Here is a 20,000-nt window from a genome sequence, read left to right as displayed (position 1 = left end):
GGTTGACATAGGTAATAAACTTCAATATAAATGGATATTAGCGTCAAAACTCTTATTTAAATTTTTGATATATATATATAATGTTAGTATATATTTATATATGTGTATATATATATTGTTTATATATATATATGTATATTGATAAAAAGTGTAGGTGGCATACGAGTGGGTATATATTTATAAAAAAGAAGTTTGAAAATGCCACTACATAAAATAAATTTCAATTTATAATTTTCTCAGAGATATTTTACATGTTTCGGTTCTTGAAAAAATGAACCTTATCAAAAATACATATTTTAAAAAAAAAATGTAATTAAAAGAAAAGTTCATAATTGTTTCTTACTGGTGTCAACATAGTCCACATGGGAGCGTTTTTTGTGTGGGGACATAATGGCTGTTTAGTGCGTTGACTTGAATCTTTGGCTGTAGTAGTACTAGTGACCATGTTGGTAATGGTAAACTCCCGTTTACCACTACCAAGATGGTCACTATTCCCGTTTGTGACAGCAGTCCACAAAGAACAAATAAATCTTCCACAACACCGCCAAATTCCACTCAGTGGCCACATAGACTCTTGTGCCAGAAATAAAAATCCTAAATTCCTTATATTCCCTTTCTATCAATGTAAAAACAGAATCTCTACATAAGAAAGAATCAACAAGGAAAATCTTTTTATAGAGAAATTCCAAACGCTTCTTAACATACAAACTCCTCAGTGACCATATTCCCTTCTCTCGCCTACCCAATGAATTACATATAAATTTACTTCTTGTTTCTCTAAGAACAGACATAAACTTCCTGTTGGCAAAGAGTCCAGAATTCCAACTAAAGAGTATAAAATCCACAGAATTGTCTTCTCTTACCCATACTTCCTGTTTTGACACCACACTTCCTGTTTAACACATAAACATTCAGCCTTTTTTAAACACAACACTAATCTTAAACACATGCATCCTAATCTTTCTAACAATTATCTACATGGATTACCATTGAACTTTAAAAGCTCAAAGACAATATAATGTATTGGTATATTTATTTTTTTTATATATCCTTTATTTTTTTGTAAAAAACATTATTTTCATTTTCTCTCTTCTTAAAAATTTGCCATGCAATGAAAGCCGGTTAGAAATCCTTCTTAATCCTCCTTATACACATCTATATTAAAATATGCTTTCAGTTTAGCATTCTGCCTTATTATTATTATTATTTTTTATTTTCCTATTATTTCTCCATGTGCAGTTAACACAACCCCACCATTTACTGACTTATATATATATATATATATATATATATATATATATATACACACACACACACACACAGGGTGATTCAATAGTCGCCATACATAAGAACAATTTAGTTTTTTTATAAGAAACAGTTTTTTCCTATGTATGGTGACTTTTGAATCACCCTGTATATATAATCTTTGCATGTATATATATATATATATATATATATATTTATATAGCCATTACCATATCCAAAATCAATAAACGAAGTTCCACAAATAGATAAAGCATCCCAACGTATCTTAAAAGGTTACTGTTTTGTCTTCAGTATAGAGTTCTCTGCATATAAAAAATTTTCCTCCATGAGAGGATCCATTATAACCGTTGGAAAAAACATTAACTAAAGAATGAAATCAGAGAAGGTTATCTTCATTAATTGGGAGAATAACCAGAGATGATGATGATAGAAAGAGAATCCAACAAGATCTAGAAAAGTTGTACAAGAAAGAATTTGAGAATGTGAAGACACACCAAATTAAGAAGTTTATGAAGCTCAAAGGTCAGAGAATGAAGACTGAATTCCGTCACCCATCCGTAAAAGCAGTAATTAACATAAGTAGCTAACACCTAGAAAACTCTGAAGAAGCAGTACTAAACAAGGGTCTCAACTTTGCGACAACCATCAAGTGCATTCCATACTTGGACATAATAGCCCCTATTGAAGAGATAACCATTAAGATACCAAAAGCTTAGGGAGATGAACTAAGGTGGAAAGTGAGACAGGTACTAGAAAAAGCGAAACTTCCCAAACCAAACATCACTAAGGAAGAAACGTTTGCTATCAAAAGACAACAGAGTGACAATTCAATCATAATACTTCCAGCAGACAAGAGCAATGCCATGGTGGTGATGAACAAATCCGACTACTCTGAAAAATTGGCAAGTCTCATAAGTGATGGTAGCTACAGTAAAATAAAGAAAGACCCAACTCTGAAAACAAAGAGGAAGTTATTATAGATCTTAATCAAGAACAAGGATCACTTTATACCAATGAAGTACAGACAACTGACTCAACACTACAGTAAGCTACCACACATGTACGGTCTCTCTAAGATTCACAAGGATGGTATTCTATTAAGACCCATAGAGAGCGGTAAAGGTTCGGCATGTCATCCAATGAGCCGCTTCCTTGTGGATATAATCAAGCAGCAGGTAAGCCAACATCATATGTGAAGAGTTCCACACACTTCACAGAATTGATCAAGGATACCCCCATTGGATCCAACCGGATGGTAAATCTAGATGCGATAAGTCTGTTCACCAAAGTCCCAACTGATGAAGCACAATCAGTGATTCAAGAAAAACTAGTGATGGACACCTCTCTAAAAGATCACACTAGTATACCAATAGGAAACTTGATGGAAATGTTGACTTTGTGTGTAGAAACTACTTACTTCAGAGTAGATACTGAGAGATATCGAGAGGATGAGGGTTTAGCTATGGGTTCACCATTATCAACAATAATAGCCAATACATACATGGAATACTTTGAGAATTTGGCTTTAGGATCAACACTACTAAAGCTAACCCCTAAGGCTTTGATATGTTGATGACACCTTTATACTCTGCCCCCACCCCCAGAAGATGTCCAAATACTGCTAGACCATGTGAACTCAATAAAGCCATCCATACAGTTCACAACAGAAAAGGAAAAAGACAATCAGCTAGTGTTCCTGGATGTATTAATAACGCGCACTAAGCATGAGTTTAGGACATTCATATACTGCAAGCTGACCTTCACTGGACGATACCTCCACTTCACTTCCCATCATCCATACAGTGTAAAGAGAGGGATTGCTCAGTGCCTAAGACATTGAGTAAAGAATATAAGTAGCGATCCTGATACACACCACGAAGAAATGATCAAGCTAAGTAACAATCGATTAAGCACCAACTACCCCAAAAACATACTATCCATTCCAATTAGGAAAAGGAGAGAGAATGAAACCCATAAACAGACCACAGTCTGTCTACCCTATGTGAAAGGCCTCTCAGAAAAGATACAAAAGATATGCAGTCCATATGACATCAGGACAGTATTCAAAAGTAATACAACACTTCGCAAATATCTCCTTTGAGAAAACCACCAGTAGAAGAGAATATGACCAAAGACTGCATGTACTCCATCCCCTGCAGTTGTGGTAGGTTATACAAAGGCAAAACATGCCACCCATTCAAAATAAGGGTAGAGGAACATCGTAAAGCTGTGGCACGAGATGTTGAAAAATCAGTTATAGCTGATCCTGTATGGAAAAGCAGAGACCACCTTCCCCTGTGGGATGAAATTAAAATAATAGACAGAGAACACCATTGGAAAATATGAAAACTAAAAGAATCAGCACATATGCTAGGACACAATAACCTCCTAAGCAGACCTAGTGCAGATATAAGTAGAATATGGGAATTGGTATTAAGGAAATATTAGGTTTACAATTCACTCTATAATTGCCTATGGGCATATAGTGTAATGGTTAAGAGTGTGGGTTACTAACCCAGAGATTGTGAGTTCAATTCCAGGCAGTGCTTGAACAAATAATAATAATAATAATAATAATATCAGCAAAAAATACTTTTGGAATGAGAACACAGGGTTGGGTTCAAAATTCTACCAGGACACCTGATGAAGACTGGAGGGTGAATCAGCCTAAACATTGTGGTAACAAAAACAAACAAGATGAGGACACATATCCGTCAAATGTAAATAATGTAAATAATGTAAATAAGTGTAGGAGTAGGTTATATATCTCTGAGTGAGCATACAGTTGGGAAGCAGCGGTACAGAGTGGAGGAAGTCTTTGATACATGTTGTACTGTTGTCATTGCATTTACCTTGAGAAGGACTGCCTTGAATATCTCTATTTGTGGAATTTTGTTTTGTTCATTCTGAATGTAGCAGGCCTTGTTGGAGCTTGGACTTTGTCAGTCAAGCTCAGTCTGTACCAAAGTCCTAGCATGCACACACACACACACACACACACACACACACGCACGCACACACACACGTGCACACACACACACACACACACACACACACACACACACACACACACACACACACACACACACACACACACACACGGACACATATTTGAATCAGGAATAATAATTGTGCTTGTTAGTGTTTAGCCCAAGTCAGCCTAACAACTGAGTAGACCTATGATCACAAGTATTCTGGCTACGGTCCTCTTCTCTGCTTTTCATTATGATAGTAGGCTCCAATTTGAGGGATATTTGCTATTTCTAGTAGTCTGTGTGGCAACTTAAAGGTTGCCACTTTGTTACTGACTCCAAACTCCAAATCACACATGAAAGAAAAAGAAGCCCAGAAGATATATTTGAGGATAGGTAAAAACTACGCACATTAAACACACAAAGTACAGAGATACATGTTGAATGACTAATGTCTCTGGTGAGGTAGTATGTTAAACATTGGCATGGTTGCTCAGATTTCTTTGAATGGCACTCCTCCCCCTCCATCTCTTTCTGTTCTTAATCAGAATTCCCATTGCTATCAATAACAGTGCCATCCCACTCACTACCCACCACCACCACCACCACCACCACAACTACTATTATTGTTGTTGTTGCTGCTACTATTGCTATTATTACTACTGTTTCAATTCCTTCCCAGTTCTATGAATGGGTTGTGTTAGCTTGACATGCAAACATAAGTTTATTGAGCTTCTCAAGTTAGTCCCTACACTAATTAATTATCTTTAAAGTTTGATAGTTCTATATACCCTTCCCAACCCCTGTAATAAAAAAAAAACATAGACCCTCACAGAAACAGAATATGTAACACAGGTATCTATTCAAAGACTTAAGGTGATAGGGGATGAAAAAAATGTTATACTTTATAAAGGTAATTCTCATAGATAATCCTCTTTAAAAAGCTCTCCATAAAGCATGGTGCTTCAACTATTGCTTCTGTATGCAGATGAGCACTAGAGAAGGTTGTGCTTTTTGATAATCAAAATTTTATCCTTCTTGTACATATACAAAAAAAAATTAATACTTTTATTACTATAAACTGCAAAATGTTGAGAAAGTTTGAATGTTATTGTTCTTAGTATAATTGAGTGGAGGCGCAATGGCCCAGTGGTTAGGGCAGCGGACTCGCTGTTACAGGATCGCGGTTTCGATTCCCAGACCAGGCGTTGTGAGTGTTTATTGAGCGAAAACACCTAAAAGCTCCACGAGGCTCTGGCAGGGGATGGTGGCGAACCCTGCTGTACTCCTTCACCACAACTTTCTCTCACTCTTACTTCCTGTTTCTGTTGTGACTGTAATTCAAAGGGTCAGCCTTGTCACACTGTGTCACGTGGAATATCCCCGAGAACTACGTTAAGGGTACACGTGTCTGTGGAGTGCTCAGCCACTTGCACGTTAATTTCACGAGCAGGCTGTTCCGTTGATTGGATCGACTGGAACCCTCGACGTCGTAAGCGACGGAGTGCCAACAACTTGGTATAACTGTAATAGTAATCAAGAAGTTAGCTGCTGATCATTATGTTGCTGTCACTGATCATTCATTGTGGATGTTGTCAGCTTAAGTTAGCAGCTGTCTGCATCTGCCATCTCATCTCTGTTGTCTCCCACTGCTCTCTCTCTCTACTGCATCCTAAATGCTCTCTGTCAAGTAGTCAAAGTGTGCTGAATTTATTCTGATGAATAGGCTAAAAAGGAAGTGCACCAAAGGATGAAATTGTTGCTCAAGCCTATTCCACACAGTCATGATTGGTCAGGTTTTGTTGATCATGTGAGTAATATTCTAGCGAATCACAACATTGGGTGTAGTGATGTGACTGCTGAACATTCCTGTTACACTTCTATAGTATTAAGTTGATCAGAAACAAATCTGTTTCTTGGCAGGATATAATTCTGTTATGGATAACCTTCCCAGGAAGACTTTATATCTATTCTGATTCATCATCATCATCGTTTAACGTCCGCTTTCCATGCTAGCATGGGTTGGACGATTTGACTGAGGACTGGTGAACCAGATGGCTACACCAGGCTCCAATCTGATCAGGCAGAGTTTCTACAGCTGGATGCCCTTCCTAACGCCAACCACTCCGAGAGTGTAGTAGGTGCTTTTACGTGCCACTGGCACAAAGGCCAGTCAGGTGGTACTGGCAACAGCCACGCTCAAAATGGTGTATTTTACGTGCCACCTGCACAGGAGCCAGTCCAGCGGCACTGGCACGATCTCACTCGAATGTCTTTACACATGTCACCGGCACAAGTGCCAGGAAGGCGACGCTGGGCACAGTGCGAATAAAAGCTTCTTGGTTATTTTAGTGTTTTTCTTTCAAGAAAATTGTCTTTAATTAGAATTAATTTTTATTGCCACTTAAACATGGCTGTTCTGTAGGAATGGACATTACTGCTTATTTTAACCCCAGGAGGATGCATCCTCCAGCTGATTATTCAATGCATTATGCACCCTGTATAGTATTGTAGGTAGGGGAGTGAACTCCTGCCATTATCCAGTCACGAGACCACCAGACCAAACACTTTCGACCTCTTTGTGGTCATATCTCAGTGGCAGATACTTGTCTGTTAGAGATGCTTTCTTTATTAAGATAATGATTATCTAACACAGAGGGAACAAACAGATAAAAGTTAATGTGAGTTCAAATGAAACTTAATTTTAAAATTTTGATGATTATACTTATTATTATATTATATATATTTTTTTAATTTTTAGCCAGGGGAGGATTCACTCTGATGGGCGAAAAGCCCAGCGACTACACCTTTATCTTTCTCTATGGAGATTAAGCCGGGTCACTTTCACCCACCTTTCTTACCACAGCCTTCCATCTTTTTTCAAACACACCTCGCGACAGTCGTCTCCTCTCCAACCCTATCTTGCTCTTCAGGTAATATCTGAAAAAAGTGAGCAAGTTGTCTGTTAGAGATTAATTCTTTATTACAGGCACAAGGCCTAATTACAGAGGGGACATACAAAGACATGCGGGAACATAAAACATATGAAGGATGAATGTGAAATGAATATATTTACAATGCAAATGAGTCAGCCATCTTGCTCCCGCTGCGAGAGAAAACCATGTATTCTTTTAGCACGACCTTTAGTCTTGCTCCGAGGCGAAACTGCGACTTCCCTCTTCGCTTTTGCCCTACCATTATAAACCTTTTAAACCAATGTTCATACAGTCCTTACTTATTTCTTTTCCTTTTTTTAAAAAAAACAAAAGAGACCCAAATGTTTATCACATTGTTCAAAATAATTTAGGAAACCTGTTCATTTAACAATTTCAAATTTTACAGTATTTTTTCCATTTTTTTTTTTCATAAAAAGTTCAAACAATCATTTCTCTCAGTTACAGTCTTTACAAAATTATAATGACTTACCACTTAATTCTTTCAAGTGGGGGCTTCCTATCTCACTATAATTTTTCTTTTCGTTTGTGCTTTTCATGTTGTCTCCTTTTGCTCCTATTTTCCTGCTGTTTTATGTGTCCTTGCATTTCCGTCTCTAAGTCTGTGTGTTCGTATATTTGTGTGTTTGTATGTTCTTGTATTTGTGTGTCTGTGTGTTTGGTTGACTACATCTCTACGTGTTTCGTCTGTGTGTCTGTCTTTAGGTTTCCGTAATTCTGGGTTTTCTCGTTTCTGGTCTGAATGACTCTGTACTTTTAATTCCTTTGCTGGTACTTCCTCTGGTAAATTTTCTCCTTTGAATTTCTTCTTCCATTCCTTTGCACATCTTCACTTCCACTGTCGTCGGTGACTTCCTTCTCTCTTTTTTCCTGGGTTTTACCTCTGACAAATTCCCATCATATTCGGTTCTCTGCTTCTGCTTTTTTTCCACCACTATATCTTCCTGTACACTCTCTTCCACCATTTCTACTGTTGCTCTAGGGCATTTCCTTCTCAGGTGCCCTCTTTCACTGCATCTAACATTTTGGGGGTCTCCCCTCCAACATTACTTCCAGCTTTTCACCGTTTGGTAATTCCACAGTTTCCGCCATTTTGTCATAATATACTGGGGTTACTGCGCAAATTACTTCAATGCCATATCCCCAACAATTCTGCTTTCTATGCAAATGTTCAGGTTTTCACTTCCCTTCACCAGCTCTGAATTAAATATTGCAACTATTACCCATTCTGGGTCTATCAACGGTGGGATTCTTCCCACCCTGACCCTTATGATTCTTTTGCCCAAACAATTCAGCACCAACGTCCATTTCTCTCCCAGTATCAGTCTGTTATCATTCATTTTCGCCTCCTCTTCTGATGCAAAGGTGACTATTATAGTTGCGTATTTCCTTCCTCTTGTAAAGAAGGTTATTCCTTCACCCATTTGTTCCTTCAATATTTCCTCTATCTCTTCTTGCGGCGCACGTTCTATTTTCCTATTTTCATTTGAAAATGTTCTGAATATCACCGTTCTGCTTTCCATTTTTCTTTTCTCCTCCTCTGGCAGGGTCATTTTTATGTTTGACCCTTCTTTTTTTATCATGCTATAATATTTTGCTATCTTCTCTTCATTCCACTCCATCCTCTTCGGCTTCAGCACATGTGGGTCTATAGCCTCTCGACCTCCAGTAGCTTCCGCGTAACTCTTCTTTTCTTCCATTATTCACTTCCACCCAGTGATGGTGGCTTCACACAAAATTTCACTCAGTATTCTTCAAAAAACAACAAAAACTGAGTCTGGTAGAGATGTTGTCTGTTAGAGATAGCAATAGTTCACTCTAGCTCTCACTATATAGAAAACAAGTGACACACAGTCAATGATCTTGCAACAAACAAATTAGCTACTTAAGAAAATCTCTATAAGAGGTAAAAAACAGTAATTATACTGAGAAATAATTTTCATCGCTACTTAAATATGTCTGTTCTGTAGGAACTGACATTACTGCTATTTTTAACCCCAGGAGGATGCCTCCTTCAGCTGGTTATTTGATGCAATCTGCACCTGATATATATTGCAAGCAGGGGAGTAAACCTCTACCATCTTCCAGCCATAAGACCATCAGATTGTTTGATCTGGTGGTCTGTTATAGAGATTCTTATAGAGATGACCACAAAGAGGTCAGAACTGTATGGTCTGGTGGTCTTGTGGCTAGAAGATGGTAGGGATTCACTCCCCTGCTTGCAATATATAGGGTGCAGACTGCATTGAATAACCAGCTGGTAGGGGCATCCTCTTTAGGTTAAAATAAGCAGTAACGTCAGTTCTTACAGAATAGTCATGCTTAAGTAGTGATAAAAATTATTTCTCAGTATATTACTGCTTTCTCCTCTTACAGAGATTTTCTTAAGTAGATAATTAGCTTGTATTTAATTAACTTTTACAACGGAGGGCTTTTTAAAAATTAACACAGAAATATAAAAATATACTGTTATAACAGAGATGGCATATGAACCAATGAATTTTTTTTTTGACTTGTCAGAAATAACAGCTTAGCCTCCCTTAAATACTACCCTACTGTATTTAGGAAGACAGGACGCATTATATAATATATTTCCAAATAAACTTTGTTTGAAATAAAGGATGGGATACTTTTGTTTTTATGCCTGTCTGTAAGAAATTCATGTTGCAGAATTCTCAAAGTAAACTAATTTTGTCAATGATTAAACTTTTATGCATTTTTATTTTATATATCTTCAGTTTATTAATCAATTGTCAGCAATCAGAAGACACGTCTTTAAGATGATCACAACAACTTACCCAAAATGGTCTGTAAGTATTTTCCTTTTCATTTTATGTTTTGTTTTACTTCCATTTTCTTACAAAAGCATGAGTAAGAAGGGTTTTTTTTTTCATTTTTCAAATTTTCTTATTTTTGCTTGTGAAAAATTTGCTTATTACTGGAGTTTTACAGCAGCAGGGTGCTACTACTTCTCACCACAATTCAACAAAGTGTGATTTTTTTTATGGCCAAATACTCAAGCATAATATGCTACTTGGAAAATAAAGTATTATTTTACATGACTAAAATTAAAAGATAATGTTTGTGCTGAAACCTTCTGCTTTGTATTTCATCACTTTATTCTATATTCAAAGGAAATATTCACACACTCACACACTCACACACATACATAAGCACAAACATGCACACATAGAGATTTTTGCCATATATATATATATATATATATATATATATATATATATATATATATATATATATATATATATATATATATATATATATATTCGGTTAAAATGTCTTACAGTTAAGCTGGTTCCTATGTATTTCCCTGAAGAGAAGATTACATCCTTATCAACATCACCTATTCCTATGGAAGGTATAATTTGTAATCTTCGAAACATATGTTGGAAATAAAAGAATTCATTTAACATATGTGTTTTACTCTACTAAATTTATATATTTACTCAAGTACCCAAAATAACAAGGAGTTTCTACCTCATAAACAGGAGTTACACCACAGTCATTTTGTGATCTTTGCTACCTTGGTATCTATTAACCAATTTATTTTGTCTGAGTTAATTATTAACTTAGAGAAAATAAATACATATAATAAAATATATATATATATATATATATTGTATGTTTGACTAAAAATAAATTGGCCTGTATGTGAGCTGGTGCAGAGAGTAGTTTTTGCTTATAATAAGAGGAATTACTGTAATAAGAAGAATCATTAAACATCTTCCTGAGGTTTGTTGTTTTGTCCTTTTTTCTAAATATTAACAGGAATCTGAGTTCTAATTTATAATAAGTCTTAGTCGGCCTTTGCATAATGGAGGTGATTACTGCTGATGTTGTTTAGTTCTGGATCAGCTCTGAATGAGCAGAAAGATCTATGACTAAAAATATCACATCTGTGACCATCTGGTATTTATTTATTTTTTTGCTTTGTTTTAGATGTAGTGCACTTTGAACTGTATTATCTAATGTATGCTTCCTTTGTTTAAGATAGTAAGGTATAATTTAATGGGGATATGGCTGCAATTTCTAGTAGGGTGAGCAACTACATACAAACATCCTAGTTGGCTTGTTTCAGTACACCATCATCTATCTCCCAGGTTAGCCCTAAGATTGAGGAGACAGAAAACTGCAGTGTCTCACGAGTGTAGGACAACCCATTCCTCCAGGACAAAACCCCCTAGAAAAAATTCTGTGGACAAAACATCCTAGAACAAAAGACGAGCAATTTTTAAATGATAATATTTATTCTTGTTATTTGTAGTTTATGAACACTTCTCAGATGTAAAATATCACATCAATTATGTAATAACCCCAATCACAAAAATTATCATAATCAAAAGAACATCATACTCTATCTTTGAAAAATTAAAACAACACAGTATTGAAAACCTCATTAAGTGTTGAAGTTCATTTAATGTTCATTTTACTATATACAACCTGATGCTGTGCCCTACACCATTCAGAAATTCCTCCATGGTCTTCCTCTCATTCACATAGCCTGGAGATGGGGTCTGTCTTGGTGGTGGTGGTGGTGGGTTTCATGTCTCACATCATGTGTTTCACTGGTGAGGCTCAATATCTATATAATCCACAGATTAAGCACATTGTTACCCTTTTCAAGGAGAACAATGATGAGTTTATAGAGATTCAGTTAATGGCAAATGATAATTATGATGCTATGATAACCAATTGGGTTAAGGTAGTAAATTATTAATCTAAAAAGATGAAACATTCCAATTTCAATATTGGTTTCATTTGACTAGTGATGAGGACCACTTGTAGATGAAAGGTGTGGTTGATAGAGTAAGTGTCAGTAAATGTTTTTGTGAATTTAACCCTTTAGCATTTAATCCAGCCATATTCAACCCAAATATTCTACCTGCTTTATGGTAAAACTGACCAGATCCAACTTCTCACACCTACCCTATGATATAATTCTAGAAATATACAAACATACAACTGAAATCTTGAAGTTACAAGATAATGTGTGATTAATTCAAAACAATGTGAATAAATGAGCAATACCTTTGACAGAATAATGTGAATGCTAAAGAACTAAACCATTAAGCATCAACCTGCCTGAAACTGTCTTCTAGTAAAATACTGAAATTTAAAATAAAATCTAGGCTTGACATTTTCATTATTACATGAAAGATATATGTCATTATGTAAAAATTTTTATTTAATCTGTTGCTTCACTGAATATCCCATAATTGCTAATCATTTTGGAAATTAAGGCACAAAGGCAGAATGTATTGTGGCTAAGAATATGATTACAAAATGATGAAAGGAAATTATTTTTCATGGGGTTTGAGATGAAAATGTAGAGAAATGATATTAAATACTATTAGAATTTTAGTCTGACATTCTACTGTTTCTAGAACTTTCCACCATATTTCAACACTTCACTTTGATTGCTCATGTAATTTCAAGGCCTGTTAACAAGGACAATCTTTGTAAAGATCTTTAAACTTTTGCTTGTCCAAAGCATTTTCATAAGTTTGTCCTAAATGTCCACACTTGTTTTCAGACTTTTAGTTAGCTTTCATTTCATATGATGTGGAAGATGTAAAACTTTCCTTTTATAAGTCCCAAGTTTCTCTGGTTGTTGGTAAAAATTGAGAATGTGTTTCAAATATGATGCATAGATACCAAGGTAGTATGTCCCGTATATGATACAAAGAACAGGTAAAGGGTTAATCTGGTAAAAAATACGAAAGATTCTCGTACCCAAAAGTGTCCCTGGGAGTTGATGCTAAAATCACAAGGGCTCCCTTATCATTCACTGCTAAACATTCTCAAATGATATAATACATATTGATTGCAGATAGGTGAAATTGATGAGAATGATGTGTGATATTTCTATCATTTCTGATGTCTGTGTGGTTAAAGAGTTCACTTAGCATTCACATGATTCTAGGTTCAGTCCAACTACATAGTACTTTGGGCAAGTGTCTTGGGTACTATGGTCTCAGATTGACCAATACCTTGTGAGTTGAATTTGGTTGATGGAAACTCAATAGAAACTCATCTTATACGTGTGTGTGTGTGTGTGTGTGTGTGTGTGTGTGTGTGTGTGATATTTCTGTGTTTGTGTCTGCGTTTATGTTTACCAGAGTAAAAACCAGTAATTTGTAAGAATGGTAATTTAATAATTTGATAAATATAGATTGATAAAATAAGTGTCAGGTTGAAGTAAGTACCAGGGTCAATACAACAGACTAAAAGAGTGCCTCAGCATGTGAACATTTCAATGACTGAAACCAGAAAAAGAATATACAATGGTTGAACTGAGAATACAAATTTTGGTTGGGATTTGATCTTTTTGATAGCTTAATTGTATGCTATACAACTACGCTAAAGCTGACCATATTTGGTCAATTTTACTTTAGCTTTAGGTCTGCCTGTGCTGCTTAGCACATTGGGCTAGGGCTAAGTTTAGCGTTAGGGATGATAAGCTTGCTTCACTGGGTTTGGTCACCTGCTACCCTTGCACATCATCATCATTGTTTACCATCTGCTTTCCATGCTGTCATGGGTTCAACGATTTGACATGGAGCTAGGAGCTGTCCAGACTCCAATTGTCTGTTGTGGTATGGGTTCTATGGCTGGAGGTCCTTCCTAATGCCAACCACTTAACAGAGTGTGCTGGGTGCTTTTTACATGCCACTCGCACAGATGCATATACACAGTTGTGTTTATGCAGCACCAGCATGGGTACTTTTTTATGTGGCGCCTGAAAAGGCAGGCCTGTAGGTGTGGAAGACAGCGATTTTACTTAGCTTGACACATCTTATCAAATACAGCAAATCACCATATCTCCCAGTCCCTTGTCATTTCCTCAGTGAGGCTCAGCATCCAAAGATCCTTTCTCACCACTTCATCCCATGTCTTCCTAGGTCTACCCTTTCCATAGGTTCCCTCCACAATTAAAGCTTGGCACTTCTTTATGCAGCTTTCCTCATCCATATGCATCACAACCCTAACCAAACCAGCACAGTCTTCTGTCTTGCACATATCTGATGCCTCTTATACCCAGTTCTCCTCTTAAACAATTTACACTCTGCCATGCATGCACACTGACTTTACCCATCTAATGGAGCATGCTAGCTTCCTTTCTTTCAAGCCTTCACAAGTCCTCTGTAGTCAAAGCCCATATTTCACTGCTGTTTCAGTCATCTCGACCAGAAATCTCTTCTTATTCCAGCTCTTAACATTAATTGTTCTATAAGGTGTACAGTCTGTGGAGGCGCAATGGCCCAGTGGTTAGGGCAGCAGACTCGCGGTCATAGGATCGCGGTTTCGATTCTCAGACCAAGCGTCGTGAGTGTTTATTGAGCGAAAACACCTAAAGCTCCACTAGGCTCTGGCAGGGGATAGTGGCGAACCCTGCTGTACTCTTCCACCACAACTTTCTCACACTCTTACTTCCTGTTTCTGTTGTGCCTGTAATTCAAAGGGTCAGCCTTGTCACACTGTGTCACGCTGAATCTCTCCGAGAACTACGTCAAGGGTACACGTGTCTGTGGAGTGCTCAGCCACTTGCACATTAATTTCACGAGCAGGCTGTTCCGATGATTGGATCAATTGGAACCCTCGACGTCGTAAGCGATGGAGTGCCAACAACAAAGGTGCACAGAGGTTGCAATTTGGTCATATTGCAGCTAATATTAGGCATTATTCTGTGTCATTAAAACAAATACACCCTCACCGTGACCATTAACACCACCATCTCTAACAACAACTGTCACCGCCACTGCCACCACCACTACCACCAACACCACCACCATCACCAACAACAACAACACCTCCAAAATTAGCTCCAAACTGAAAAAGTAACAGCTTCTTCTTATATAGTACCCACCATCCAACAGGATATAATTTCCCTGCTCCTCCGTCTGATTTATATAGGTAAAGGGTTGAGAGTTGAGAGATAAAAAGAGTTTAGCTTAATCAGCATGTTAATGAATTGGGTTTTGCCTTTTAGTTTCACTCCTTGAATACCTTTTTTTTTAATGTATTTCTTCATCCTTTGCACTCACTAAAACACTTTATGTCTGTGTTTAATGTGAGGTGAGCAGTTAACTGCTTTTACCCACCTCAACCTGTAATGTGTTAAATAGGTTGGCTGGCTGGCTTGCTGGCTGGCTGGCTGGTATACACCAGACATAAAGCATGCAGATGTGGTGGTGGTGGTGTTGTTATCGTTGTTGCTGTTTTGCTTTTGGTAGGGTGTGAGTTTGAGTGTAGCAGAGCAGTGATGTTGGTAGTGGTTTTGTTTCTGTTTGGTCTCAAAACTTTCTGTATAGATTTCTTGGTGTCTACTAACACATTCTGCTTTCATCATCCCCCCTCTCTCTCTCTTTCTCTCTCTTTTTTGCATTAATTATTATTATTATTATTATTATTATTATTATTATTTCCATTTCTTGTCTCTTTGTTCTGAACAGTATGACATTTCAACAGTGTCTAATGTGCAATGTTACCTGTGGAAAGTCTTTTAAAGGTGGCGTTTTTCTTTCTTTCTTTCTTTCTTTCTTTCTTTCTTTCTTTCTTTACATTTTCCTTCCTTCTTTTCGTTATCTCTTTCTTCCTTTCTTTGTCCCTTTTCTTTCTTTCTTCCTTTCTTTCTTTCTTCCTTTCTTTTTCTTTCTTCCTTTCTTTTTCTTTCTTCCTTTCTTTTTCTTTCTTTCTTTCTTTCTTTCTTTACATTTTCCTTCCTTCTTTTCGTTATCTCTTTCTTCCTTTCTTTGTCCCTTTTCTTTCTTTCTTCCTTTCTTTCTTTCTTCCTTTCTTTTTCTTTCTTCCTTTCTTTTTCTTTCTTTCTTTCTTTCTTTCTTTTACTTAGTTGTTATTTCCCCTCCTGTCAGACATCTGTTTATCTGCTGACTTCTACCTTCTTGAAGTTTCACTTGTTTTATCATCATTATGTGTGTGTGTGTGTGTGTGTGTGTGTGTGTGTGTGTGTGTGTGTGTGCACACACATGCATATGTGAGTGTGTGTACACGCAAACATACACACACACTCACACACATTCATACACAGACATACAAACACATACTCATTAAGTGTGTGTATAATATTTCCAATGGCACTTCAAGCACCTTGGGATACATCTCTAAAAATATCTTCGATCTTTTTTGAAGTAGATACCTTTCGAAATTAAGACCAGTTTTGTCAGTTCTATTCTGAATTTTCAGTTTTCATAACCAGGCATGGGTTTGTGGTCGATTCTATACCTTGAACAAGTTTCTTCTACCATAGCCTTGGGTTGAGGAAACCTCTAATTCAGGGGTCAACCAAGTGGTTAATAATAATCTCTGAAGGTTTATGTGGTTATCAAAGGGGCTCGATATTCTGACTATGATGGTCATTCCCATCGATTTCAACATATGAGTGTTTAAAGGAGAGGATTTAAAAAGAAAGAGAGAGAGAAGGAGAGAAAGAAAAGCAACTTTAAAAATATTAGAAGTTCTATCTATGGATCTTTCTGAATTGACGCGCCATAACCTCACTCATAACCCTAACCCCCTATAACTCATAACTCCAACCCTAACCCTAACTCTAAAACCTGAACCCTAATCCTAAAACCCTAAACCCTTACTAGGGAATAACGATCTTGACACTGGCAAAAATTATTGTTTACAAAAACAACAGTAACTGTATTCAGCTGAATAGATGTCAGTGATTGTTTGAAATTACAGAAATACAACAACTTTAACATGAAATAACTTATTAAGAATAAATTCTTGTTAAGAAGGCTAAGAGAAAAAGTTGTTTTATATGACACATTCTACCAGTATCCCAAGTTTGAAAGTGTTTCGTTAAGAAAACAAGTGGTTCCCGTCAATTCAGAAAGATCCCTATCTATTTGTGATAGATGCATGAAAGTAATTTGAGTTTAGGTATGGATTTTGAGATGAAGTCACAATGGGAACACTGATAATTTTGATTTTTGCCTGGGATTTGGCAAATGTATCCGTTGATTGCAGGATATAATTCTTTTATTGTTCTTTTTCTTCAACTCAAATTGATTTGATGCATCATGACACATTTTACGCTATACAGATCGATGTAAGCAATGACTTTGCCAAAATGTCAAAATAAGCTGCAGAGAATATAGTGATTGCTTCAACGTCTCCTTATTTTGACGATATCAATATAATGACAAAATTTTTATTGTTCTGTCTCAGGACGAATTATTGAACGCTGATCTCGAGACACTGAGCCATATGAAGGAGATGACAAGGGACCAAGAAAGTTAGCATCACAGCAAGATATCTGGCAATCCATCCACCTCAGTAGAATTGATACCGGTTAAAAGCACTGGTGGTGGTGCTACTTAAAAAGCACCCAATACACCCTGTGGAGTGGTTGGTGTTAGGAAGGGCATCCAACCATATAAACTTTGCCAGACCAGAGAATTGAGCCCGATGCAACCCCCAGCCTTACCAGCTCCTGTCAAACCGTCCAACCCATACCAGCATGGAAAATGGACGTTAAATGACGATGATGATCATGATCATGATCATGATTTCTTACCAAAAATCAGTAATGACTCAAATGGATGAAGGAATTATCATTTTAAATCCAGAAATTTGTTATTAATCATAAACTGTTATTTTAGAAATTTACATGATAAGGCTTAACGAGTTATCAATGATTCCATGAAGGAGAGATATAAAATGTTTGCTGACCCCTGTTCTAGTTGATATTGGGGGAGGTGGGGACAAAAACTATGCGGAAGTCATCTAACAATAGACTGTACTTGTTTGTTCATGGATAGTAAATTTAATACATCATTTGTTTTAACACCACCGCTTAGTTATGAAAACATTTCAACCAAGTCTGCAGTCTGAAGTTAACTCAGTCTTTTGATGAACTATTACATAATTACTGCGTGGAGGCGCAATGGCCCAGTGGTTAGAGCAGCGGACTCGGGGTCATAGGATCACGGTTTCGATTCCCAGACCGGGCGTTGTGAGTGTTTATTGAGCGAAAACACCTAAAGCTCCACGAGGCTCTGGCAGGGGATGGTGGCGAACCCTGCTGTACTCTTTCACCACAACTTTCTCTCACTCTTTCTTCCTGTTTCTGTTGTGCCTGTAATTCAAAGGGTCAGCCTTGTCACACTGTGTCACGCTGAATATCCCCGAGAACTACGTTAAGGGTACATGTGTCTGTGGAGTGCTCAGCCACTTACACATTAATTTCATGAGCAGGCTGTTCCGTTGATTGGATCAACTGGAACCCTCGATGTCGTAAGCGACGGAGTGCCAACAACAACATAATTACTGCAGTAACCAAATGTTGTAGCTTCTTCCTTCTTCCTCTCACCAATCTTGAAATTTGCAGAAAGAATCTGAGAGTACTGCCCTTCCCGCTCTGACTGACTCATATATATGTCTTTATCTTATTTTAGTCACTTGACTGCAGCCATACTGGGGCACCACCTTAAAGGGTTTTAGTTGAACAAATCAACCGTTAGACTTATCTTTTTAAGCCTAGTATATATTCTATCAATCTCTTTTGCTGAACATCTAGGTTACGTGTACATAAATACACAAGCACTGGTTGTCAAGCGGTGGTAGGGGATAAACACAGGCACAAAGAGTCACACGCGTAGATATATATAGATATGTATGCGACAGGCTTTTTACAGTTTCCATCTACCAAATCCACACACAAGGTTTTGGTTGGCCCAAGGCTGTAGCAGAAGATATTTGCCTAAAGTGCCATGCAGTGGGACTGAACCCTGAACAATTTGGTTTGGAAACAAGCTTCTTACCACACACCCATCTTTAATGTGAGAGTACAAAACAATGGTTTGTAACTTATTGTATCATATCAGCATTAATTCTGGCCACACCTTGTCCCTTCCTTCTTGCCCCCTTTTTTCTTCTTTTTCTTCTTCCCAGGTGATTAAATATCATTCTTGCTCTTTCTGTTTACCTCTTCCCCTTACACATATTCTTTGTACCACTTGTCTATTCTCCACCTCTCTCCATCACTACCTTTCTGCTTCTCCTGTTTCATGTTTACTTAGTACAACATAGAGGTAAGATTTCCTATATTCTGTTGCTTGCCTGAAGACATTTAATCATCTTTTGTAGCTATGATAGTAGTGGTGGTGGTGGTGGTAATACCATCATCATCATCATCATGTCCTCATCAACTGTAATAGTGATTGTGGTGATGGTGGTGGTAGTAAGGAAGCCTTTCTCTAGTACCATTTTTACTGCGTTGGTTGAAAAGTACAGGATTGTTATTTGTTCCAGTCATTGTACTGCAGCCATGTTGATCTTGAAAATCCCAGTACTTATTATTTTTTGTGAAGCCTGGTACTATTTCTATCAGTTACTTTTGCTGAACTGCTAAGTTACAGGGATGTTAATACATAAATACCAGCTGTCAAGACACCAAGACACACACACACACACAAACACACTTACATACATAGGGACACATAAATACATGCATACACACACACATACATACATACATACATACATACATACATACATACATACATACGTAAACACATAAAATAAAAGAATAAAAACAATATGTTTTACTTTTTCATTAAAGAAGAAACATTGCCTTATTAGGATTTTTATATCTGTTTATGTATAAAGTGCACTTGTGTAGAATGTGCATCAACAATATTGATCTATGAAATCTTAGAAAAATATTTCTCTTGTATATTATAAACTGGCTTTCTTATCTTTATGGCATTATGATGGACAGAGTGAAGGCACGTAGCTTTGTGGTTATGGTATTCAACAC

At 37.0% G+C, this 20,000-nt stretch overlaps 1 protein-coding gene across 4 annotated transcripts in view; it reads left to right on the top strand.

The window, feature by feature from the left end:
- Positions 1–20,000, top strand: part of LOC106877636 (enolase 4) — a 230,540-nt gene that overhangs the window by 163,932 nt on the left and 46,608 nt on the right. For all 4 annotated transcript variants that reach the window (XR_016244234.1, XM_089362469.1, XM_089362470.1 and 1 more), the window contains exon 9: positions 9,931–10,002. Coding sequence is in view for 3 of the 4 variants with exons in the window: in XM_089362469.1 (XP_089218595.1) it covers positions 9,931–10,002 (72 nt within the window). In the remaining variant the exon portion in view is untranslated. The remainder of the gene's footprint in view (positions 1–9,930; positions 10,003–20,000) is intronic.

This window comes from Octopus bimaculoides, chromosome 14 (genome assembly GCF_046866305.1).
Source record: "Octopus bimaculoides isolate indiv1 chromosome 14, ASM4686630v1, whole genome shotgun sequence".
NCBI classification, from domain to species: Eukaryota; Metazoa; Mollusca; class Cephalopoda; order Octopoda; family Octopodidae; genus Octopus; species Octopus bimaculoides.
The sequence above is the reverse complement of the archived record's forward strand: the minus strand, read 5'-3'. Positions and strand labels throughout refer to the sequence as shown.